Source organism: Crassostrea angulata, chromosome 1 (assembly GCF_025612915.1).
Source record: "Crassostrea angulata isolate pt1a10 chromosome 1, ASM2561291v2, whole genome shotgun sequence".
NCBI lineage: Eukaryota > Metazoa > Mollusca > Bivalvia > Ostreida > Ostreidae > Magallana > Magallana angulata.
In genome coordinates this window covers 52,935,025-52,962,984 of record NC_069111.1, presented here as the reverse complement: position 1 = coordinate 52,962,984, position 27,960 = coordinate 52,935,025, and the positions used below count along the sequence as shown (strand labels likewise).

At 34.2% G+C, this 27,960-nt stretch overlaps 2 protein-coding genes across 3 annotated transcripts; one reads left to right on the top strand and one right to left on the bottom strand.

The window, feature by feature from the left end:
- Window positions 1–63: 63 nt before the first annotated feature.
- On the bottom strand, window positions 64–27,346 carry LOC128192946 (uncharacterized). The gene is made up of 9 exons (XM_052866065.1): window positions 27,338–27,346; window positions 27,018–27,087; window positions 26,714–26,874; window positions 26,345–26,423; window positions 3,841–3,996; window positions 3,506–3,598; window positions 2,569–2,622; window positions 1,243–1,342; window positions 64–1,160 (listed from the first exon to the last, which is right to left on the bottom strand). The coding sequence occupies exons 1-9, from the start codon at window positions 27,344–27,346 to the stop codon at window positions 1,001–1,003; spliced, it is 882 nt and encodes a 293-aa protein (XP_052722025.1). The 3' UTR covers window positions 64–1,000.
- LOC128186246 (uncharacterized) lies at window positions 6,529–13,226 on the top strand. Of its 2 annotated transcripts, none has more exons than XM_052856042.1 (4): window positions 6,529–6,797; window positions 7,278–10,486; window positions 10,683–12,534; window positions 13,015–13,226. In XM_052856042.1, the coding sequence occupies exons 2-3, from the start codon at window positions 7,817–7,819 to the stop codon at window positions 10,695–10,697; spliced, it is 2,685 nt and encodes an 894-aa protein (XP_052712002.1). In that variant the 5' UTR covers window positions 6,529–6,797; window positions 7,278–7,816; the 3' UTR covers window positions 10,698–12,534; window positions 13,015–13,226. The 2 variants fall into 2 exon arrangements, with proteins under 2 accessions (XP_052712002.1, XP_052712010.1); XM_052856050.1 differs by having other exon boundaries at window positions 10,645–12,534.
- Window positions 27,347–27,960: the final 614 nt, after the last annotated feature.

Below are 27,960 nucleotides of genomic sequence, written 5' to 3'. Positions count from 1 at the left end.
GCGTTCTTGTGAGACAACATATAATATTTATAAAAAAAATAGTTTTTTGAAAAATCTGTAATAGATTTTCTATTCAAATTAGAATATGAAACTTATATGATTATATTGAAATATTATTTTAAAAATGACCATGTTTTCGACTTTGTCTTGACGGGAGCACATGCCAAATGCGGTTTGTCGTTATTTTTCTTCAATTTATCATGAGAAGTACTGCCCAAACTCTAAGAAAAAGTTTATGTACATAATTCAGAGGTTGATTTATGAAACAAAACCATCAGAGTGTGTTTAACATTTGTGCATGATAAAATTCTTCTAAACGTAAGCACAAAGGCGATTTTACTCTTTTTTCAATACGAGATTTGAAGCGGATCGAAATGTAAATGATTTGTTCACAGGCTCAAATTCTGTAAACTTACCTTTGTAGATGGTTATAATTAACTTGAACTAATACAAAACTCACCACAGTACTTGACATCCCTTAAAGATATTAGTGCATGTTTATTTGTTAAATTATGTTGAAAAACATATTTTTTTCATGTTAAATCATTACAAGGTCAGCCACTACTGATGCTACATAAAATGTGTATTAATAACATTGAACAGCTATATAATGCATCATAAGCGATTTTTCATTGACTTTTAGTGATTGTGACAATCACTCCTTTTACCTGCGCTATATATCTGCGCAAATGGAATTGGGTCTGTCTTCTTTGATTGATTTTGTGTTGATTAATTTTCATTCATTGACATATTAGACAGTATTTGAGTTTCAGAATTCGCTTCATTAAATATTTGATAATCAATGTATTTAGTGGATTTATTTGTATTATACAATTTTTTTTGGTTAATATTTTAATACATTATAATGTTTCAGGTTATGATTACCAAAAAAACCACAAAAATAATTTACAGAACAACGCAGGGTGTTGTCTTCAAATAATGACGAAATTTGGGTACTCCGGATCCGGAATACTGGCTGTCTACCGTGATCATATCATATTTACGATGATGCTAGACCAATATTTTGATATTGGTGAAGGTGGTCGTATTCTTCTTCGACATTTGTCGTTCTTTCCACTTTTTCATACGTCAATTCAAACGTGTTTGAAACACCCATAAATGGGTTTCTCGTCTTTTGTTTATTTTTGGAATATTGTTTCCTAATAAAAGAAAAGAAACCAATTAGACTTTTAAAGAAACCAAAGGTGTTACAAGACAAGTTAGCAAATTTAATTTCCTTACCATTTGTAAACAATGATGCTAGCTATGCAGATAGTAATTAAAACCAGCAACCCTACTATGATTGCAGCAATCCCTAATACATTTGCTTCTTGGAGGCCTTCTATTCGAGGAAAAAATTAGATCAGAATAATAAACAAGAGGCCCATGGGCCACATCGCTCACCTGAGGAACAATAGGTATGATAAAATCAGCTTAATGGAGTCATAATACAAACTATCTGGACAATGTACAATAATACATGTAGATCCTGTATAAATAAAATCCATTTTCCACCGTGGATATTCTTATGTTTATAATCATTAGTCCCTTTTCTAACAGGATGATTTTATAGGCATATCACATGTTGAGTATTGCAGTTCTCAAAAAGATCCTTAACAATTATTTATATATGGGATATAAAGCTACAATAAAACTCTGAACCTTCTTGTGAGGCTGAAGAATTGTCCTGGAGCGAAAGTCTTAACAATTATAAAGAATCATCTGGCTGCTTAGTTTCTGAGAAGAAGATTTTTAAAGATTTTTTCTATATATTCCTATGTAAAACTTTAACAACACCCCCCCCCCCCAAATGTGGCCCATCCTACCCCCAGGGGTCATGATCTTCACAACTTTGAATTTACACTACCTGAGGATGCTTCCACACATTAGTTTCTGAGAAGAAGATTTTTAAAGATTTACTCTACATATTCCTATGTAAAACTTCGACCCTCCATTGTGGCCCCACCCTACCCCCAGGGGTCATGATTTTTACAACGGTGAATTTACACTACCTGAGGATGCTTCCACACAAGTTTCAGCTTTCCTGGCTGATTAGTTTCTAGGAAGAAGATTTTCAAAGATTTACTCTACATATTCCTATGTAAAACTTCGACCCCCCATTGAGGCCGCACCCTACCCTCGGGGGTCATGATTTTCACAACTTTGAATCTACACTACCTGAAAATGCTTCCACACAAGTTTCAGCTGTCCTGGCTGATTAGTTTCTGAGAAGAAGATTTCTGAAAATTTCTCAAAATTTTTCATTAATTTCTAATTATCCCTCCTTGAAAAAGGGTGTAACTCTTAATGTTCAAAACTTTGAATTAACTTTGCCCAAGGATGATTTGTGCCAAGTTTAGTTAAATTGGCCCAGTAGTTCTTGAGAAGATGTTGAAAATGTGAAAAGTTTACGGACAGACGGACGACATACAAAATGTGATCAGAAAAGCTCACTTGAGCTTTCAGCTCAGGAAAGCTAACAATGAATACAACGAAAAAATGATCATTATTGTGTCTGATATTCATTATTGCTAAGTAAGATAAGATCAACAACTTTTGTCCTCCTACCATTAGGTAAGTCATGGTCTGTTGATTTTTCACATCTGTTGGTCGACATACTATCTAATGAAGAAAACAAAAACTATATTCCATAAAAGTCGATTTTTTATATTATTTAATGATAATTTCAAAATACAACTTAAAGTAATTAATATCATGTTTACACTAATGGTGATGTTAATGAACGTGCATTTTCTTTCAAATGACATAAATGTCTTAGGAATAAAGTGTTTCCTCGTCAAGTTTTGTATACTCTTTTGATATCGAAATATGTTATCAAAATCAATTTTCAGATTTTATACCATCACGGGTTCAACTCCACTTTTGAATTTCTGTAAATACTTGAATGTTAAAATGCATAATTCAAGATCCATTTACATCTTCTATAACAGCAATATCTTATTCATCTTATGTTTTGTTTTAAAATTGATAAATTAATCGCAGTAAGTAGGTCAAAGTTGAAAAAAATCAATAATTGGTTCAATGTTTTTCAATGTGATCTCTTCTTCTTTTTTTCAATTTTTACAAATTGTTTTTATTTTCTTTAAAAGAGACTTTCCTTGTCAGCAATACAAAAAAGAAGCTATTCGACTGAGTTTATCGTTAAGCTCACAATAAAACCAGCAAAGTTCCAGGACGAAAGCGACGGTTATAAGTGACTGCCAGTATTTAGATTCGTGGGTTATTCTAAATGCAAAATAGCAAGAAGGCTATTTTATGAAACACTTCCTTAAAAAATGTATATTAATTTCTTTTCTTCTTTTTTTTGTCAAAACACTTTCATAATTATGATAAACATCTTCGTTTTCATTAGATAATTAAAAGTGGTTAACCAACCGTTGAAATCTATTTGCATCATTTTATATTTAAAACATTAGCACAGGCTAGAAGGTTAGATGACATATTCCTATCTATAAAACTAAAAATAATGTTCCAGTACTCAGACCTTGCTCACAAATAAATCTTCTCGATGACTTTAGTTCAAATATATCCCAGTACCTATCATTTCTCCTGTATATTTGTACAGCACTTGGCATTCCTTGAAATATTAATATTTGATGATAATTATTTTATCTGACACACATAACTTAAGATTAGAAGTATTTTATGAATATAGGTAAGGAATTATTTCCTTCGAAATGATTTATTTTTATTTTTCAACATATGAATATTTTCTTTCATATACAAATATATTGCATTTTTTCGTTTCTTTACTTTAGTTCAATTCTTTATTTACAATGATTGATTCACTCTACCAAAAAAAAAATTTGATAACTATACCTTTTTTTGACAGAAGTTCTCTGAGTAGTTTTATCGTGTTACTCATCTTTATGCCGCCACCATTTATGCACCGTAAGTTTGTGACGTCAGAGATAGTAACGGCGTATGGATCAGGGATTCGAAATGATCCTTTGACTCGTTCATCATGGGTATTGGCTTTGATTATTTAAAAAACGATAATATTTAAAAGATCAGTCTATAAGAAAAGAGATTAAACAAATACACTATTAGTACTAGATGGTATCCCGCGAAGCGCGGGAATTAACACCTTACACATCAATTACACAATGCTTAAAAGTGAACCTTTTTTTCATGTTATATATACTGTGTCCGAATTTTTTCTTAAATGTTTTCAAAATTAACATATTCTTTAAAAAAGTGTAAATGTCTACACATTGGTTGTATTTTTGATTGTCAAGGAAAATATTAACTGTATTTAGATTTTTATTTACATGACAAACCAACACTTATTGTTATTGATTCTACGCAAGAAGCTGTAGTAATTTATAAGTGATGATACTCAAGCGTCTAGAGTGCTTTCCTTGAATTTACAAAATGTCAAATATGTAGGAAATTCCAGTATTTTTTTTTTTTAATTGCAGTGGAAAAAATTGCAAAATAAAGTAGTAAAGTCATCTACATAAACGTCTGTACATGTATATATAAAACACGTTAAAACATAATATTAAAAAAATACAAATATTCAAAACATACCATTCCATTTCAGCATATATTATGCTGTATATGATGATAATTGGCAATCATATGAGATAAAAAAAAAAAAAGACGGTGTTTTAAAACCGATGTTTTAATGCATTATTAAACTTACTTAGAAATATCAAAAAATATACATCCGAGTAACCGAGTACCGATTTTAGTATTCGGTACTCGGACGTTCGATCGAGTACCCGCTTAACCGGGTACTCGTTGACATCCCTTATATATATATATATATATATATATATATATATATATATATATATATATATATATATATATATATATATATATATATATATATATATATATATATATATATATATATATATATAAGGGATGTCAACGAGTACCCGGTTAAGCGGGTACTCGATCGAACGTCCGAGTACCGAATACTAAAATCGGTACTCGGTTACTCGGATGTATATTTTTTGATATTTCTAAGTAAGTTTAATAATGCATTAAAACATCGGTTTTAAAACTTAAAATGTCCATTGCACTTGTACATACAGTAATTATGATTTCTTACGCCTCTGAATATGCTAAATGACCGTTATCGCCTGTGGCAGTGTTTATATAGTAATTATCGTGACCAAGCACCTGTTACCTAGCTTTTTTCACCTTTGGCTGTCTTCTACCCTTATTTTGGCTTACTTTAATGATTTGTTTTCATCGTTTATATAGTCTATTATATAAATTAGATAGCACACAGTAGAGAAATTGAACAGACCTAAAATGCCGCCACCGACTTCAAAGGTCTGGATATATTTTAAAAGAACTGAAGATTCAAAAAACGTAAAATGTCAGCTGTGCGAAGTAAATTTATCCTATACGGGGGGAACGACAAACATGTTAAATCACATTCGTCTTAAACATAAGGAGGAATTTGACAGGCCAGAAACTCCAGAAAAACACACTTATGGGGAAACCTCCCATTAGATAATGTGGTTTTATTTCTACAAAAGTGACCAAGGTTTTACAGTTATCAATGTACTTGTTCATATATATTTTCACATTTACCGAGTACCCGGGTACTCGATCGAAAAAAAACGTCTGTGTAACCGAGTACTAAAAATTGAACGATATGACATCCCTATTATATGTGTGTGTGTGTGTGTGTGTGTGTGTGTGTGTGTGTGTGTGTGTGTGTGTGTGTGTGTGTGTGTGTGTGTGTGTGTGTGTGTGTGTGTGTGTGTGTGTGTGTGTGTGTGTGTGTGTGTGTGTCTGTGTGTGCGCGCGCGCGAGCGCGAGCGTGCGTGCGTGCGTGCGTTGTTTCATTATATGCAATAAAGGAGACTCGGAATTACAAAGGTTGAAAAATATTCTTTATGATCTGGATCCAGATATTGAATGCACATTAGAAAAAAGTTCTACAAAAATTACGTTTTTAGATGTTCTAGTCAAGAAGGGAAACGATAAAATAAAGATTTCTTATACAAGAGTACAGATACTCATCAATATTTATTTTGGATCGTCACATCCGCAACATATAAAGAGGGTCATTCCTTACAACCTTGCCAGGAGAATATGTACTATAGTCAGTGATGAGGAAACAAGAAACCAACGTCTCAACTAATTAAGACAATTTTTGACTGACTAACATTACCCTATCAACCTTATCAGTGACGGAATAATGAAGGCCAAAGAAATAGATAGACGGGATCTTATTAAACCAATTTTACGGATCATCAAGGAAACTAAAATATTACCGTTTGTTACTAATCATAACCCTAGAAACCCGAATATAGCCCCGTAGGTCAGTCATCTCAACGGAGTTCTCAAAACAGATGAAGATATGGCCCACGTTTTATCTAAATTCAAGTTTATCAACAGCAAAAGGCAACCAAAGAACCCTAAGAGGATACTCTGTTCAAATACAATTAACACGTCAATAAAACAGTATCTAAATGTAGAGATACCATGCAGCACGTGTCCGTTTTTAAAACAAGGCAGCTCGATTGCTGTCACAAATCAGTATCTACCGGTATTATATTTGTTTTCTTTACATATAAGTATCCTGTAGGGACCCTCTTTAACGTTCCTGTGTAACTAGTTTTTTTTACCCGTAGTGTACCTCTCTGGACACGGTGTCAGCTATAGTACGTATTGGTCAGTTCTTTTCTATTGTTTGATTACTTTATTTAAACTGCCGCATTGCAGACCTGGCAGACAGTGGCCACGTTTTCCCCATGACAGGTATGAGCAGCTAAGGTTTTGAATAACCCTTTCTCCTATTAGGGGTAAGTTAAACTATTTTATACTTTTGTAATTTAACTACGGCTCAGTTTTTTTATATTACTGTGGAGTTTATATTAAGTATTTTTTGTTACTTTTGATATACTGGTTTTACGAGGTAGAACTGTTAAACATAGGTGCTTGCTCGCGCGTGTTCCTGTGTGGTCACGTGTCGAGTGTGTGTGCTTTATATTGCGATATAAATGCATGATATACTTGTATTTTTGCCGTGTAGTTCGATGTACTTGTATATTGTCCGTGTAGTACGGAGTATTTGTATATCGTTTTGACGTGGTTTTTCTGTGTTAAGTAGTGTGATACTCTTAACGCTATGCAGTGATCGTATTCGCTGTGGTTTCGTGCTATTGTATGGCGTGCTGTTGTTGCCATAATGTTATATTTAAGTCCGTGCGACTTAGCCTATGTTTATGTAAGGTATATTAATCATGTAACTCAAAATATGTTTATTGGTTTAATTTAAAAAGGTCCCTATCCAGTTTCTGGCAGTCCATCGCCGTGGTTATACCTGTCCGCCACTGTCTCACGCCATGCCATATCTATCCACTACTCTTCTACATGCCTGTGACGAAGACTATGGACATCAGAAAACTTAAATATCTTATTGTTTATAATATGTATATTTGTTTGGTTTTATTTTATATAAAAATTGTAAATATAAAATGAATTCTGTTGTGTTTGACTGAACAGTAACGACGGCTGTCGTGACAAATGGTGTCAGAAGTGGGATAGCTGTTCAGTCAACACATTTTTTTGTAGTTTATTTTGGATATTGTTCTTAAGAATTTATACTTCTGTTATATTTTTCAGTGGAATGGCAGATTTTTTTATGGCGTTGATATATGGAAGGGCCCCGAACGGAGAAAGGTTGCTCAGGTTGTGTATATTAAATAACTCTCGAGTGTTGAGAGGTCAGGTATATTGATACTAGAAGCATTGTTTTTATTTACGCTTTTTCTTTTGTAAGATTATTTTGTTGATCGTTGTGTTAATTAGCGTAGTTAAGATGGAGTCGCCAACACTACAGGAGCTAACAGAACACGGGAGAAAGATGGAGTTGAAGGGGACAGACCTTCAGAAATTCATCATAGATCAGCAGACTCATTATCGGGAGTTGAGAGCAGCAGAGAGATCTAAGGAGAAAGAGGAGAGAGAGTATCAGCTGAAGAGAGAAGAACTGGATTTGGAGAGGATGAAGTTAGCGGAAGCTAAAGGTATTGCTGAAGCTGAAAGTAAGTACAAAGAGACGTTACTTAAGCTTGAACAACAGTTACAAGAAACTAAAGCTGATATTTCTAGTAATGCTTCTGCTAAAGTGCCTAAAATGCCTTTCTTTGAAGAAACAAAAGATGATATTGATTCATATTTACGTCGTTTTGAGCGTTATGCTACAGCACAGAAGTGGAGCGGCGAAACGTGGGCGGTAAACCTTAGTGCGTTGCTACGGGGAAGAGCGTTGGACGTATACTCTCTTCTGCCACAAGAGAGGGCCCTAGACTATGCAACCCTGAAGGCAGCTCTGTTGAAACGTTTCGAGAAAACCGAGGATGGGTTTAGACAGCATTTTCGCAGATGTCGCCCAGAGAGAGGTGAGACGTTTACCCAGTTTTCTGTTAGATTAGCGAGCTATCTCGACAGATGGATAGAAATTGGGAAAGTGAACAAGACCTTTCAAGGACTATATGACTTAGTACTTCGTGATCAATTTCTATCAGTATGCAACAAAGACTTGATTTTGTTTCTTAAAGAACGCATTCCCAATAATATTCAAGATATGTGTGCTTTGGCTGATCAATATAAGGAGGCAAGATGTGCTAACATTCAAACCTTAGTCAATTCTAGCAGAAAGGACACATCAGTTGATTCTCAGAATTCTAGCCAATCCAGACCTCAGGTTCAGCGAGATCAGAAGGAAACTGCAGGGAACCCCAAAGATCAACCACCCAAAGCAAGGATGGATATTACGTGCTACAAGTGTAAAAAACCAGGCCACTTCTCATATCAGTGTTCAAAGGGACGGAATTCTGTTGGGATGGCAGTCGACGGGAAAGGATCTTCGGATTACAGTAATCCAGGCAAGTGCGCTGCATTTACTACAGTAACTACTACCTCATCCGTATCCGCAGCAAACAATTTTAGTATACTGAACACTTCTTGTAACGCTAGTGCATCTGTAGGTAGCTTGCCTACAAGTGATGGTATACTTAATGAACATTTTGTGAAAGTGTTGAGAGACACGGGGTGTAATGGGGTTGTTGTTCGTCAAGCGTTAGTTCCAGAGGAGCAACTGACAGGGAACAAGCGGCTTTGTATCCTTGCAGATGGATCGCAGATTGAGGCACCTATAGCTCGTGTGAGTATTGATACGCCATATTTTGTGGGTGAAGTTGATGCTTGGTGTTTGAAAAATCCTCTATTTGAGCTTATAATAGGAAACATCCCAAAAGCCAGAGACCCATCTGATCCAGATCGAAACTGGAAGCCGATTCAGGTGAATGCGGTGATGACGCGTCAGCAGGCGAAGCGGGAAGGTAAGAAGGACAAACCTCTTCATGTACCTGACATAATTGGTCCAGAACTTGCGTTTAGTCCAGATGACGTCATCAGAGATCAAGGTGAAGATGAATCGTTGCACAAGATAAGGCAGCTAGCTGAACAACCTGCAGACGAAAGCAGCAAAGTCCGATTCTTCCGGAAAAACGGTATTCTTTATCGATCTTTTCAATCACCTACAGTTGAAAATAATAAGAAAATTTCTCAACTTATTGTACCAAAACCTTTGAGAAACAAAGTAATGTCTCTTGCACACGATTCATTAATGACTGGACATTTAGGCTCAAGTAGGACAGCTTATAAAGTTATGTCTGAATTCTATTGGCCTGGGGTGCAGGCAGATGTGCGTCGGTATTGCAGATCGTGTGACATTTGTCAGAGAACGACTCCCAAAGGAAGGACAACAAAGGTTCCTCTAGGTGAAATGCCGATTATCGACGTCCCTTTTCAACGTGTAGCAGTGGACTTGATAGGACCGATACAGCCAGCTACGGACCGGGGCAATCGCTACATTTTGACGCTGGTGGACTTTGCTACTCGTTATCCGGAAGCTGTAGCACTTAAAGGTATAGAGACAGAGAAAGTTGCTGAAGCTTTGATTGATATATTTTGTAGAATTGGAGTTCCGAAAGAAATGCTTACGGACCAGGGTACGCAATTTACGTCAGAGCTGATGGCAGAGACGAGTCGCCTTCTTTCTTTTAGGCAGCTTACGACTACACCTTACCACCCGATGTGCAATGGTCTTGTTGAACGCTTCAATGGGACGCTGAAACAGATTCTACGGCGTTTATGTGCAGAGCGACCGAAGGATTGGGACAAGTATTTATCAGCAGCTTTATTTGCATACCGTGACGCTACTCAAGAAAGTTTAGGTTTCTCGCCTTTTGAACTGGTGTATGGACGAACAGTGAGAGGACCGATGAGAATTTTGCGTGAACTCTGGACTAAAGAGGTAAATGATCCTGAAGTTCGTACTACTTATCAATACATTGTAGATCTCAAAGAGCGGCTCGAGTCAACATGCACGATGGCCAAGGAGAACCTGGAAAAGGCAACACAACGGTACCGCGTCAACTACAACAAACGTGCGAAGAAGAGAGATATGAAAGTGGGTGAAAAGGTACTAGTCTTGTTGCCGACATCAAACAATAAACTTTTATTGCAATGGAGAGGTCCGTATGAAATACTTGAAAAAGTTGGTAATGTAGATTACAGAATTAACATGGACGGTAAAACTAAAACATTCCATGCCAACATGTTGAAATTATACATTGACAGAGACAATGAGAATGATGCAGGTGTTTTAGGAATTGCAGGAGTTGCAGTCGTAGATCTTGCTGACGACGAAGACGATGGTGAAGATGAGCTGTGTGATTCTCCGGGACAGGAAAGAACAGAAGGTGCTAGGGAAGTTACAGTAAGTGATGAACTCTCTGAAGAAGAAAAGACTGAAATACGAACATTACTTGACGATTTTGAAGATGTTTTATCAGATGTTCCTGGTGTGACGACTTTGGGAGTCCACGACATCAAGTTGACGACAAATGAACCAGTTCGTACGAAACCATATCCTCTTCCTTTCGTTTCCCGGGATACCGTGTGTGAAGAAGTGCGGAAGATGATAGAAGCAGGCGTAATTGAACCGTCGTCAAGTCCATATTGTTCACCCATAGTTATTGTGAAGAAGAAGGACGGGACTAATAGATTCTGTATTGACTTTCGTGCAATCAATAAAATCACTGTTTTTGATGCTGAAACAATCCCTAACGCTGATGACATTTTTGTTCAATTGTCAGGTTGTAGATATGTGTCTAAATTCGATCTTTCTAAGGGCTACTGGCAGTTACCATTGGGGCAATCTTCGAAGGAGATCACAGCGTTCCAGACTCCGATGGGTTTGTACCAATTTTCAGTGATGCCGTTCGGGTTAGTCAATGCGTCTGCTAGTTTTAGTCGCCTTATGAGAAAACTTCTTGAAGGGATGCAATGTGTTGATAACTTTATTGACGATGTCATTGTTTTTACTCGTACGTTCCGAGAGCATGTTTGTGTTACGAAAGACTTTTTACAGAGACTTCGTGCTGCGAACCTTACTGTTAAACCTAGCAAATGTTTCATAGGATATAAAAGTCTTGAGTGTCTTGGGCATATTGCAGGAAACGAGGAACTTCGACCACTTCCGGACAAAGTGTCAGCTATTTCGAATTTCGCAAGACCTTCTACAAAGAAGCAAGTACGTTCTTTTCTCGGTCTGGTAGGATTCTATCGCAAGTTCATACCAAACTTTTCTGCTGTGGCAGCACCACTGACAGATCTTACCAAGAAGGGCCTATCAAACAAGGTGTTGTGGGGTGAAGCACAGGAGAACGCCTTTACAGCCCTCAAATCGGCGCTTATGGTAACGCCTGTTTTGAAATTGCCAAATTTGAATGAAACGTTTATTTTACAGACAGACGCTTCTGATTTGGGAGTTGGCGCAGTGTTACTTCAGTACGAGGATGGTGTAAAGAAGCCGGTCGCGTATGCCAGCAAGAAACTTACTAAAGGGCAAGTCAACTACTCCACGATAGAGAAAGAGTGCTTGGCGATAGTATGGTCAGTGCAAAAGTTCCTGCGATATCTATATGGAAGGGAGTTTCTTTTAGAAACAGATCATCAACCGTTAGTATACTTGACACAAGCTAAAGTATCCAATGCTCGATTGATGCGATGGGCATTATTATTACAACCTTATAGATTTCGAATTATATCTATTAAGGGCTCAGATAATGTTGGAGCCGACTGTCTAAGTCGTTTGTAAATATATTTTTTGTAGATCTTTGCATAAGTATTTTTGAATTTTATTTTTGTTTTAAAAGTTCTTCGAACTTTTTTTTGTTTGGGGAGGTGTTGTCACAAATCAGTATCTACCGGTATTATATTTGTTTTCTTTACATATAAGTATCCTGTAGGGACCCTCTTTAACGTTCCTGTGTAACTAGTTTTTTTTACCCGTAGTGTACCTCTCTGGACACGGTGTCAGCTATAGTACGTATTGGTCAGTTCTTTTCTATTGTTTGATTACTTTATTTAAACTGCCGCATTGCAGACCTGGCAGACAGTGGCCACGTTTTCCCCATGACAGGTATGAGCAGCTAAGGTTTTGAATAACCCTTTCTCCTATTAGGGGTAAGTTAAACTATTTTATACTTTTGTAATTTAACTACGGCTCAGTTTTTTTATATTACTGTGGAGTTTATATTAAGTATTTTTTGTTACTTTTGATATACTGGTTTTACGAGGTAGAACTGTTAAACATAGGTGCTTGCTCGCGCGTGTTCCTGTGTGGTCACGTGTCGAGTGTGTGTGCTTTATATTGCGATATAAATGCATGATATACTTGTATTTTTGCCGTGTAGTTCGATGTACTTGTATATTGTCCGTGTAGTACGGAGTATTTGTATATCGTTTTGACGTGGTTTTTCTGTGTTAAGTAGTGTGATACTCTTAACGCTATGCAGTGATCGTATTCGCTGTGGTTTCGTGCTATTGTATGGCGTGCTGTTGTTGCCATAATGTTATATTTAAGTCCGTGCGACTTAGCCTATGTTTATGTAAGGTATATTAATCATGTAACTCAAAATATGTTTATTGGTTTAATTTAAAAAGGTCCCTATCCAGTTTCTGGCAGTCCATCGCCGTGGTTATACCTGTCCGCCACTGTCTCACGCCATGCCATATCTATCCACTACTCTTCTACATGCCTGTGACGAAGACTATGGACATCAGAAAACTTAAATATCTTATTGTTTATAATATGTATATTTGTTTGGTTTTATTTTATATAAAAATTGTAAATATAAAATGAATTCTGTTGTGTTTGACTGAACAGTAACGACGGCTGTCGTGACAATTGCCTTCAGGAGAGAACGATTCTGCATGAATTCGGACAAGTCACGTCAATCCAAAAATTTAATATATACCATTAGGCCAAAATTAAAAATACTTATGTTTCCCCTTACGCGACCGACCCAATTAAACCCAACCGACTGAATTATTTGTTTACCACATTAAATAAAGAATTGTTTTAAAAGAAACCTAATTTTACCCAATTTCGTGTTTAGGAGACCCACATTGCTTTACAATCACTTTTTAGCATTGATCATTAACGTAGGCAAAATACTCGCTTTAAGATTGGTAGCTTTGCCAAGCTCCAATTTCACACAAAAAAACTTAAGTCAAATCTCAGACTTAAGTCTTAGTTTTTTCTCAAATATTTGAGTTTTTTCTCAAATTTGAGAAAACTCAAATATCTGCGTTTCACAAAAAAATCTTAGTCGTGTTTTTAACTCAATTTGAGAAAAAACTTAAGTTACCTCCATAGCAGACTTAAGTAAAATCTCAAATATGAATATGTCATTAACATCATTAATACAGTATTATATTGTCTGTAATGTTCATTTCTTAGATCTATTCCACTCAATAATCAGCGTATATGCAATATTTCATGCAGGTTTGATAAATATTTTTCTCATTAAAAAATAATAACTTTGGCGGAGTTATCTCCCTTGACAAAAATGTAAACAAAGGAAACTAATTCATTTGTTTGTGTTAAATGGAATAACTGTACAGTGATTCTACTTTCTAATGATTTTAAGGTAACCATATTGTATTTAATGTGGTATAAGATCATGTAGATATGTCAGCTATACTTTGCATAACAAAATGTACATTTCATGATGGATTAACATTTTATGACTCTTGTTAATTTAATCCGATTTTCCTCTGTTGAAAACATAAGCTGACGTTTGTTTTTATTGACAATAAATTAAAAAAAACAAGAGAAGTTATAAGGGGCCACTTGTGACAATGACAATTCTTGACTCAGCTAAGTAAAAAAATTCAAGTCAGCTGAGAAATGACTAAGTTTGATTTGCGAAATGCAATTTGAGAAAAATCTCAGCTGAGTATATTCTCAGGATTTGAGATTAAACTTAGGTAAAAACTTAAAGTTTTTTTGTGAAATCGGAGCCAGAAGTTTAAGTCGCCCTGTATTCTGAGTTCACGATCGTGTAAATTGATCCCAAAGACATTAAAATGATAATCATGTAATTCGAAAGACGTTTCCACGGCCTCAATGAACCATTGTTGGGATTAATAATTTGCGTTTGTGTCTTCTTTTATGTGTTACTGTAAATACGGGTGATGCAACATATAGCCTACTGTGCACTGGAAATTATAACCGATGTTTATCACTTTAAGTGTTGATATTACAATTACTTGGTAACTCGTAATTAGCTAATAACTTTGCCAAATGAGTGCTAAAATTATCATAAAACCATCTGTTTACAGTTATCTAAAAATTTAAAAAGATCTTCTACACAACGGTTAATATAATTGGGTCATATGGTTGGACTAATACTTCCAAAATACACAGAATTACAGAGACTGCTATTATTTGTCATTAAGCTAACACAATTACAAAACATTTCATCTATACAATGTGTGAATGCATCAAATAAATTAAATTAATAGATTTTATATGTTTTTAAAACTGTTAGAAGTTGTTTTATTTTTTATTAACTTGCTTAAATTCTAATCCAATTTTATTTGAAGTTGAATTTGTGTATATCATCATTGCTCTAGGTTAAGCTGTGTCTGATAATGACAGTTTCCCTAATAACTCAAACTTCTCCCTACTGTTTTGTTAGAAAGAAATAAGTCTCCCACAAATTAGGTTGGTACCTGTGGTATGAAAGACTCTTTATGTTGTTAAAAATTTAAACAGTTCTCTTAGATTCAAATAAGTTCAAATATACCGAAACAAAGGAGTTGGTTTTGGTAATGACTATAATAAAAGTGAAATTAGGTAAATTTGCAAAAATCTTTATTATCTAAATTTTATTTTCCTCCTTGGCATAATGTTTCTTTGGGTTAATCTTTTTTGTATGGGTAGACTATTTCCTTCACAAAGATGGATTTTCTTTAAAATGAAGTGATTTTGTGTAAAATTGATATTGTAAAATAGAATATTAATGAATATGAATAGAATATAATGGCTTCTCAAACATTAATATTTATTACATTACCTTAAGTTTAACAAATATTATTGTATTTATTTAGTACTCTTAAACATTTTATTGTCAAATTTTGAAATTTTAATTGATACTTTGGAGTATGTACATTATCACTTAAAGATATTTAGATATAGCTTAACATGTACATCAACATACACATCATATTGAAATCTATTCATGCATATCTAGTGATTGAATCAAACATGTTGAAATTTAAGATAAAGAATATCAAGCTTGCTCTAGGTTAAACTTGTCCTACATTCCATTAGTGCAAGTATAACAATTTGTTTTACTGATCATATTTTTCTTTATAGTTTTGTAACTAATTAAGAGCCATTCTCTGTAAGCATTTTAACACTTGTATAGAAGGTTCGGCACGCACAGTCACCGATTTTTCCTCAAATTTTAATATGATGCATATTATCATATATCTATCATAAAACACCAAAAGTTGGTTGCTAGGCAACTCTGATACCATGGATACAATGTCCATCATTCTTAGCACAAAATTGTCTTGATTTTTACTGAAAAACACACTTTTTCTGCTTAAATATCTATTTTAATTAGATTTGTTTGTGATCAATCTTTATCAAACTCTCAAAGCATCACATCTTAACTATTGAATAATACATTTAGCAAATCAAAGTATCTATCTTTTTTTATTGTACCAAGGGCCTAAAAGTACTTGGTTAACGACTTTGTAAAAAACCTAGAAATGAGGCATTTTTGGTGATGCCCTGTAAATTCTTGCGGACAGGTTGATGCAAACCGACACCAATCCTGAAATGACTTGGTCTTCTGTTATTAGAAAAAATCAATTTCCATGGAAACAAAAGTGTGTATTTTACAACTTTCAAACTTTATAAAACCCTTACTATGGTTCATAAATATATGTAAAATATGTCCTTTTGAGAAAAAAATATGTGAATTTTTACATATGAAGTAAATTGAGAGTGATTTAATATTGGTTTGCAAATTATCAAATTTTGGTAAGATATATAAACAATCGTTACCATGGAAACATTATAAACAACAATGTTCAATTTTATGTATAATAGACAGTTTATGCCTTTGTATATCATCTTATAATGTAATGAATACCAAATTTTGATAAAAAAAAAAAAAAGCATATTTTTTCAAACATGTTTTTAGCTCACCTGAGCTGAAAGCTTTTTGTAGGGTGTCCGTCTCTGTCTGTCTGCCCACCTGTGAACTTTCCACATTTTAGCTTTTTCTCATGAACCATTAAGCCATTTCTAACCAAACTTAGCACAAATCGTCCAGAAGTTTAGGGGGTTCAAATATGTTAGAAAAGGGTAACACCCTCTTTCAGGGGGGAACTAAACATCTGCTCTGATCTTAACATTTGACCTTGAAATTGGTTCAAGGTCACTGCACACTTTTTACATAAAAAGTTCTCTTTAATGAGAAGTATGAGCCAGACAGAGCTTAAAGGAGGGTGTATATGCTTAGAATTTTTTTTAGAGTAATCTGATATGACCTTCATTAGATGGACAGATGTTTTGATGGATGAATGTGCAGACAAACAGATAACTATAGGTCACATTCAGAGCACGACTCTTATTTATAATTATTAAAAATGTCTTCGTATTCTTTAGAAATCTTCTCAAAAATCATTAAGCCAAAAAAGCGGAAACTTGCGTGGAAGCATCTTTAGGTAGCGTAGACTCAGGTTTGTTCAAATCATGATTCCTAAGAGTATGATGAGCCCACAATCAGAGGGAGGTGAATTTTTTCATAGGAATAAAAAGAAAAAATTCAAAATGTTCTTCTCGAAGTAAAAAAAATCTTTTTTAAACAAGAATTACTTTACTAACTTGTCAAGATACATTTATCTGATTTCATCAGAGTTATGGCTACAGTTGCTCAGGTGAGCCATGGAGCCCTAAGGCCTCTTGATTGCCTAACTGATTGCTATGGTAATATTTAATTATATGGTAAGAAAGATCATAATGCTAAATGTACATGTACCGGTATTCATTCAGTGCGAAAAAAAGTTGACTTTTTCCTTGATGTTAAATTTTCAAATGTCAAAGAATGATTAAGGCATCAAAATATATTATGATAATTATTACTCATACCAGTTATAAATAGTATTCTGATATAAATTATCATGACATCCTTTGCCATCTTCTTTGTCAATCCCTCAAGCTATTGTTGCAGCACTAATAAAATCATACATCTGTATTTTATTTATTATAATTATAACTTTAATGAATTTTAAAAAAATGCATTAAGATGAGAATGCTGAAATTAATTGATTTTTCAAATCAATTGTATATATTTATGTAAAAATATAATCATGCAAATGTACTTGTAAGTAATGATCAATGTGTTGATTAATTATATGCTATGTTTATAAATGCTTGTATTTTTCTTAGCTGCAAAATAAAAATAAGAGTACTTCTAATTATAAATATGCTGGTCAGAATCCAAATTGTTTCCATTGCTTAAAATGCCAATTCACTCACTCAAACAACTTGAATTTTTAATTCATGGATGAACCCATATGCCTATTACAGAGCAGTTTGAAGAAAAGTTTAAAAGAACTCTTAAAAACTTGTCTGGAAACTGCTACTCAGCATTCATGGTTATTTTTCAGTTACCAGATACTGTGGTTTCATCAGTTTTCGTTGAATACCAATTTTCGTGGATTTCGTTGTTAAGTTAATCCACGAAATTAAATGTTCATTGAAGTGCAATTTCTATTAACATTTTGTATTGATAGGGTCATTGGCCACGAATTTACATATCCTTGAAACTGTGATTTTCACTTTATCCACGAAAATTGATACCCTTGAATATTAATGAAACCACAGTATACACTTTTAATACCAAGTAAGTCCTAGTAATAGAATTGTATTTGAAACACTCTATTCCCTATAGATCAAAGTATTTACATGGCTGCTAATTTCATTCCATACTTCCTGTTTAACTGTAATCAAGGATCATGAAATTTCAAATTATCGTTTTTTAAACTTCACAATCTATATTTTACAAGTACCTGATATGATATCATAATTATTAATTTACATGCATTATTTACAAAAATACAATTCCCGCAGGTTACCAATGCAGAGAATTTTTAAACATTTTCATTCAAATATCAAGTTTGTATTTAATGTTATTTTTACATTCCCAATGCATAATATTTCATTCCTTTCATTGTTTCATACCACTTACCAGTTTTGGCTGAATCAGAATGGCTCATTTATATAGAACTCAGCATAGGAGTTATGCATAAAATATAATTTCTTAGCAGAAAAAAATATTACTTTCATCAAGTTAGCTATAAATTCATTACTTATCCCAAATGTTATAAATTTGATGCTGATTTCAAAAGTTTATAATAATTATAAATCTTAAGTTATGTGAACTTCATTAGATAATAAAAGTAAATTAAGGTTACTCCCATCATAATACAATGGACCCCACAATACATTTTAATAAACATGATTTTTAAGTTTTTTCCTGGGTAGGCCAGATTCGTTGTCATTTTTTTTGTTCTCTATATGAAATTTGTAATTATAAATACAACATGGGAAGTGACCTTTACTCCCGACACCCCTATAGATCAGTGCGTGCAATGGCAAATTATTTAAACTCAAATTTTTGGAGAAATAAACAGTTAAAAGATCTGTGTATCTGATATTTACAGTCCTATTCCTATACAATTATTGGCATAAAGACCAGTAAACACACGCCAATTTAAAACAATACCTATCAATACAATACCTACATGCATTTTATTCTTTTTGCTTGGAAAAATAATCCCCTCAAACAGAATAACAATTAGTTTCAACTTTCTTAATAGCTAGCAGAAAACTTATAATAAATTAACAAAATTCTCTACTTCAACAATTTAGAAATAACTCTGACTGCTGATTGTATCCCCTATGATATTATATGAATGCATTCTACATTGATGTACATGCAACAAACATATATAAACATATGTGAAAGGTGTTTGGTTTTCTAAACTTACAAATGATACACATGTGACTTTGTGTGTATTTTCCAAGCTTTTGTGGTTTAAGGAAATAATTTTTATATTATATTATTAATAGAATACCAGAATATGTATGGTAATAGCTATATCTTTACACACAGTTGTTTTTTTGTTTTTTGTTGTGGTTTTTTTTTTTTTTTTTTTTTTTTTTTGCTTACAGATTTAATTAGTTTGGTTTTCTTGTGTTTATTGATTTAGAAATTCAGAATATTATAGAGCAAAAAATAGACGGAGAGATTAAAGACCAACTTATAGATCTATGGCAAAAAGAGATCTCCCGTGAAGCTGCTAAATCGGAACAGATTTTGGATAAGAAGCGTAAGTGGTTGGAGGAATATGAAAAAACGTATGGAAGTGAGACAGTAAAATCTAAGCATAAACCAAAACAGGAAAGAAAACAAAACACCAGCAAACAGAAACAAACTGCAAAACAACAGGAGAAGCATTTGACAAAAAGAACTTACGCTGATGTAGTTGGAACAACGGGCTATCAAAAAAATAATACACGAAGATTGAACAGAGGTCACTCCAGTAACAATACACGGCACACCAGCTCCCAGACAAGGAATTCTCAAAGCCCAGCCCAGGGTCCAACACGTCATTCACATACTAATGAATGTCAACAAAATGAGGAAAGATCTCGCAGTGAACGATCAAATTTAGACACCTATCAAAACCATCAACAAAATACCAACCCCAATCATTTCTTGTGGAAAGGACCGTATCACAAAGGTCGTCACAAAACACACAATTTCGGGTGGCATTAAGTCAAAGTGAAGACGCGGACATAGATCCCCACATCATCAATATTTCATCAAGGGATCTTACTGAAATTGAAATTAAACTTCTAGAAAAGGGACTTAAGTTTACACCAACGCCGCTAAGAAATACCACAGATCTTATCAAAGACACTGAAGAATTCTGCCGTAAACTAAGACTGAGGGAATTTTTTCAGGACTCTGATAGCACGGATGTATCACTAGTGAAAAACAGAAGTAAGTTTAAGCCTTATCCAAATAGGGATAAACACTTAGAGGAATATATACATTGTCTTAAAAGTGCAGCGCATGTTAATGAAAGCAACGTTCCAGTAAGAAACAATATTTGCAGTCAAAATCGTAATACAATTCACAGTCTTATAGAAGACGATTCCATTATAATTAAACAAGCGGATAAAGGAGGAACCATTGTGATACTGGATAAAGATCACTACAAAAATTAATCCTCGAACAACTCAACGATGGTCATTTCTATAAAGAAATTGAGGAGTGTGAAGTCAGTAAAACCATGAACAAAATTAAACGATTCACTAAAAAAATTGAAAATCACTTGACTGAAAAAGAAATGGATTATCTGCTCAACTTTGAAACAAAGAATAGTAATTTTTATGGACTTCCTATAATTCACAAGTCAAAGGAACTGAAAGACGGGCTAGAAAAATTAAATTCGAGTTATATCGAATTACATGTACCACAACCTGGAGACTTAAAACTCAGACCAATAGTTGCCGGTCCCTTTTCTCCTACACAAAGACTAAGTAACCTGATTGATATCATTCTAAAGCCACTATGTAATACAATACCCAGTTTTATCCGCGACGATATGGAGTTTCTAAATCATTTACCAAAAACCCGTGAAAAGCAACACCACTTTAGTAAGCTTTGATGTCACTAGTCTCTATACGAACATACAGCACAACTTAGGGCTAGAAGCAATTTCTTTCTGGATGGACAAGCAAGGTCACCAAATTGACCAAAGATTTCAAAAAGAGTTTATATTGGAAGGATTACAACTCATTCTTGAAAACAATCATTTCTTTTTTGACCATCAATACTATTTACAAATCGAAGGAACGGCAATGGGCACTACAGTTGCACCAACATATGCAACTTTGGTATTAGGCTTTCTTGAGGAAAAAATGTATGCTGAAACCCATGAAATATTCGGAGATGAATTTGCAAATTACATAAAAAATCAATGGAAGCATTACCTGGACGACTGTTTTATTTTTTGGAACAGATCACGCGACGATTTATTAAAATTTCACAAGTTACTCAATGATCTGCATGAAAACATTCAATTCACGATCGAAACCAATGAGAAAGAGCTCCCCTTCTTGGACGTACTAATAATTAAGGAAAACACCAATATTTCTACTGATTTATTTTACAAGAAAACAGACAGTCACCAGTACTTTCTTTCAATTTATGTCATCCTGCTCATACGAAACGCAACATTCCATTTAATATGGCCAGAAGGATTTGCACAATAGTTTCAAATGAAGAAAGAAGAAAAAAAGATTGGAGGAACTCAAAACATTTCTTTGTAGACAAAAATACCCTGACGGTCTTGTGGCTGAAGCCATACGAAATGCAAAACAAGTACCTATTTCAGAACTACGAAAATTCAACAGGGAGAAAACACACGGAAACAGTTTGACAGAGATCTCGTTTGTTGTAACCTACAATCCTAGAAATCATAATATTTTCAATACCACGAGGCATTGTTTACCGATTTTACATCAGTCCAAAATTTTAAAGGATATTATAAAGGAAAAAAATCTTATCTACAGCAGAAGACAGCCCCCTAACCGTAAAAAAATTCTTACAAGAGCCAAATTTACTTCGACTAAACAAATTTTTCGGGTTTCTAAATGCAAGGATTCTCGATGTGGGACTTGCGCCTATATTCAGACAGGACAAACAATTTCATTCAAAAACGGTACGGTTTTCAAAGTCAACTCTAATATGAACTGCAAATCCAAAAGCATCATTTATTGCATGACCTGCGATGGATGCGGAGAAAAATACATTGGCAAAACGGGGATTAAATTAGCCGACCGTGTGAGAGTACATAAGCAGCAGATAAGGGATCCTTCTGTTCGTAACACTCCGTGTAGTGAACATTTTGATATGTGCGGGAGAGGCCGGTTTGAAATGTTTCCATTTTACAAAGTACGCGAGGAAAGTGATCAGCTGCGACTTGCAAAAGAACAATATTTCATAAATAAATTTAAACCTAAACTTAATCGATAATTGCATTATTTATTCTGCATTGACTTTATTTAGCTTTCATTTAAATAACCTCTTATTTTAATACATCATTTGTAAATATTTCATTACATTTACATGTGTCTGTAAAACATATTTGCCGCCATCTCCAAATATTGTTTACACTGTTCGTGACGTTGTCTACTTTATAACGTCATAATAACGACGTCAACGTTCGTTATTTCTGTTATAATTTGAAATCCACTGAAGAGCCGATCAGGCGAAAGCGCTCTGGATTAAATTTGAAAGAAATGGATTATTGTTTTATCGTCTACTGAAAACATTTTATATATATATATATATATATATATATATATATATATATATATATATATATATATATATATATATATATATATTAGGGATGTCAAATCGGTCAATGTTTAGTACTCGGTTACTCGGACGTTTTACCGATCGAGTACCCGGGTACTCGGTAAAAGAGTTAATAAATAAGAACAAGTACATTGATAACTGTAAAACCTCGGTCACTTTTGTAGATGATCTAATGGGAGGTTTCCCTGTAAGTGTGTTTTTGTTGTAAGAATTATGAGCACTTCGTGCCCGACGAAATTTAATTAACATTTTTTTAAAGTTCAATTTATTTGTCAGATAAACACATAAAATAAATTCATAAATGCTTCAAGTGGTTTTTTTATGTGATCAACACAGGAAGAAGATAGTCTACTGTGAAGCTTTGTTAATCCGAGTCCAGTTTCTCAGATAAACGCAGGATAAACACAAGAAATAAAATCATAAATTATTCACGATTTTATTTTTGTTTAAAAAAATTATCTTATCAACACAAGAAGACGATAGTCTACTGCGAAGCTTTGTTAATATTAGTCCAGCTGATGAAAATATCCTCTCTGAAGGAACAGACGTTGCTGGGATCGCTAAATAGCGTCGAGCCAGAACGGAGAGTCGAGGGTATTTAGAAGAGTTTTGTTTCAACCAGGTGATCGGATCTTCGTCATCTGTGTTGACATATTCACGCAAATATGCCGAAACTTTAGATTCTTCGTGTTTGTTGGAAGGCCCATCGATCAGCAAATCTAGCATGCGTTGAGATTTGGCCTTCGGAGGCAAGCATTCTACCGTGGTTTCCTTATTTTGAGCAGGCGGTAAAGCGGGTATTAAAGGTACTTCATCAAGTTCAGATTCAAGACTGTCGATGGCAAGTTTCTTTTGCGGTTTGGACAAGAAGTTAAGATGTTTGTGTCGAGGGTTAAGCAGACAAGAAATGACTGGTACTGTTGACGCTGTTTCCAATTGATCAGGCTGAAAACGAGATTGAAGTTCACTTGCTATTGCTTGTTTAATTTTTGAGACGATAGAGCTATCAGAGCCACAAAGATGATTTTTTAAGAGACCACACACAATTGGATATATTACAGAGGCCGATACCATACTTTCTGTTGACATATATGTTGTTATTTGTGTCAGCTTTTCAAGTACATTTGATATGTCTGATAGGGACTCCCATTCACTTTCTTTTAACAGCATGTAAGCATCACTTCTCTTGGTAACGGACTGGTCTAACATAATATCACTGATAACACGGCGTTGTTCAACCAATCGCTCCATCATCATCTGGGTTGAATTCCATCGCGTTGTAACATCTTGGATGAGCTCATGTTGTGGAAGTTGGAATATTTGTTGCCGTTATCTCAGTTCTGCTGCAACTGTTGTTGAATGCTTAAAATGACCAACGAGTTTACGGGCGCGGGAAATCAACTTGGCAACTGTCGGTATTTCTAATGCAGGTTTGATACACAATTGTAGGGTGGGGGCAAAACAGCCGTGGTCACTCCAGTCTGGACATTTGTTCCCGGCACTTGTCATATTCCTTGCATTATCATGAATAACATCGGATACCTTGCCATTTAAATTGAACTCGGCCGTATACTTTTTGAGATTTTCAGCTATGTTCTCTCCTGTATGTCGTTCAGGCATTTCGCGGGTTACTAAAACATTTGTCATCAAATTCCAGTCGCTATCAATGTGATGTTCCGTAATTGTTAGGTAACTTTTTGTTGCATTTGACGTCCAAGTATCAGTCGTCAGAGCTACAGTATCAACTCTATCAAGTTCTCCTAACAGAGCGGATTTACGATCTTCGTATACTTTTTCGATCCTAGATTTTATAGTATTACGGGACGGTATGTTGTAGTTTGGTGCGACGATGGACATAAGTTTTTTAAAGCCTTTGCCTTCGACCATTTGTAACGGCATGTAATCAAACACAAGCATATCGACAATCGCACGTGTAATATCATCTGTCTCTTTTCCCGAGAATTTACGGCTTCTCATCTTCGCTAGCCAAGGGTTTTCGGTCCACTTTGCTCCCCATAAACCCTTGGCGGATTTCATTGCGAAAACTCGGTGATGTGGTGGCGCTATCTAGCGAGCAACTTGAGTTGCGCCCCTTGCATATTTACATTTTAATCGAATTAAACAACGGGTTATATACACACTACGGCATTAATACAACTTGAAAACATGTTGACTACCGAATATCGGAACATAATCAACGATGCTATGAAATACGAATTAAGTTTTAAACTAGGGAAAGCATGGAATGTTTTATTCGTAGTGTTTTGTAAGGACCTGTACCAGGAGTGAAAAAGTCGCGATTTATATCACAGCTTTCATGTCATAAAACCAAAGAAACCAAAGAAATTAAATAAAATAAATATCATTGAACCTTTAAAAGCAATAACCATAAGCAGGAACGTATATACTAACGGGATGGGCAGCTTCTACATTCGCCATGTTTACTTCCCATGCTATCACGCGAGCCTTGACAAGTTTGTAGAACTATGTTCAATCCCAGTAAAATATATAGGTTTTTTAAGCGATCTGGTTAGACCATCGTTGGCGAGGCACTGTACTCGAGAACTTGTGTCTCAATTTGTTAAAAGCACCGAATGATTTACCTAAGATCACACACGTGTTTTCTTTTAAAGTTTATATTTACAAGCACTGCGATTGGATCAGCTACTCACAGCTGCAGCCAATCATAAAACGGAGCTCGTCACCGAGTTTTCGCAATGAAATCCGCCAAGGGTTTATGGGGAGCAAAGTGGACCGAAAACCCTTGGCTAGCGAAGATGACGGCTTCTTGGAGAATTGACAAAATTCGATAAAGTCGGTTGTTTTTCTGGAGTTTCTGGCCTGTCAAATTCCTCCTTATATTTAAGACGAATGTGATTTAACATGTTTGTCGTTCCTCCCGTATAGGATAAGTTTACATCGCACAGCTGACATTTTACGTTTTTTGAATCTTCAGATCTTTTAAAATATTTCAATACCTTTGAAGTCGGTGGCGGCATTTTAGGTCTGTTCAATTTCTCTACTGTGTGCTATCTAATTTATATAGTAGACTATATAAACGAAGTTCAGTGAAAACAAATCATTCAAGTAAGCCAAAAAAAGGGTAGAAGGCAGCCAAAGGTGAGAAAAGCTAGGTAACAGGTGCTTGGTCCCGATAATTACTATATTAACACTGCCACAGACGATAACGGTCATTTACCATATTTAGAGGCTAGGGAATCCTAATTACTATATGTACAAGTGCAATGGACATTTTAAGTTTTAAAACCAATGTTTTAATGCATTATTAAATAAACTTAAAATATTAAAAAAATATACATCTGAGTAACCGAGTACCGATTTTAGCATTCGATACTCGGACGTTCGATCGAGTACCCGGTTAACCGGGTAGTCGTTGACATCCCTAATATATATATATATATATATATATATATATATATATATATATATATATATATATATATATATATATATATATATAAAACACATGTTTAAATATTTATACTTACAATTACTAATAACCTTGATTTTGATGAAAGCTATCCTTATTTCTTGATATTCTCTGCTAGAAATCCCATCAATATAAAGCTGAAATGAAGAAAAAAATAATAAATATTTGTGGGCATGCATAAATTGTATTTTTAAATATGATTTTTTGTATATTCAATTCGTACAAGATATTGCTGAAAGTAAACTTCTTAAAAATCTGTCTCTATAGTTTGAGCTGATATGGCGAGAATATTGAATGAATATGTAGATGAAATCAATTTTGTAGTAGTTAAAAGAGTATGGAAAAAACTAAAGAAGTTTAAATGGATAAGTTTTTTACAAGTGTCAAAATGAATGGTCTTAAATTTAATATATTTTTTTTAACTTACATTTGATCTTGCATTGACATCTATCGTTTTAGAATCGGTCACAAATGTGCCATAGGTATTAACATTTTCAATGATATTTCTCTTGTTTCCTTGTTCGTCTTTCAAATACAATTCCAAATTATTTTCACTTGAAAATCTCATTGTTATGTTAACCTTTATAGCTGGAAAACAGAAAAACTTACATTATTGTTTCATTTTATCAATAAGAAGAGAAATTGTCTATATATAAATAACAATTAATATATTTTAATCTTTTATCCATCAATAAAACAATTATTTAAAAAATTACAGGTCTTACAGTTACCATATAATTTAAACTTGGATATTAAACCGACTCTTTTTCCCTTTTCATCCGAGAAAAGCCACCGTACATTCTACAAATACAACGTTCTTATATTTTGACTATTACCTTGTCATTTGTTTAATTTTTTCGATCTTCTAACCAGCATAATCATTAATGTTTTGTAAAACATAAAATATGTTTTGTGTTCATTTACTATCTTTACGAGACCTTCTATTAGCTTTGATAAAAAACTGTTACTTATTCTTGTGATCTAAAGAGTTAACAATATTTGCAGATTATACTACAATGAATAACACATCATTTGATACTGTGTTTCATACAAAAGTCATTGCAAATAGAACATGTGTTTTAGAGATTAAGGCTTAATTTGAATCTGATCGATCAATGTGATGTATTATTAAGGTTCTTCCACCCTTGATGTTTTTTATGGTTAAATCTATGTAATTTTTGTTTAAATTTGAAGATTAATATGTAAACATCCTAACTGAATTTAGATATTGATATGTTGCAAATATTTTGCTCATGCTGTAGGAGCTACCACAGGTACACCATCATGGCAATTATAGTGACGATTCCTCTCCAATTAAACATCACATTTTTTTTCATTGATTTCTATATAATAAAAACATTTTTCAAAGAAATCATTTTATGTATTTAAACATTCCAAGGCAATTTTAACTTGCCAGCATGAAAGCGTTCACATTTACAGTGCATTTTCAACCATGAATTTGTACAGTTTAGCAACATAAAGCGTCTATAACGTTTGTAATAATGTTTCAAACTCACTGAAAATTGGTACATTTGTAATTCTTTATATATCCTATCGAAATATTCAGAGAAATGTTTGATTGTACCTTGTCGGGTAAAAAACTATGAATTGTAGGTTCTGTCAATTTGCCTATGTACGGTTTTATCAATTTTTCATTGAATTCAGCAATTTCAA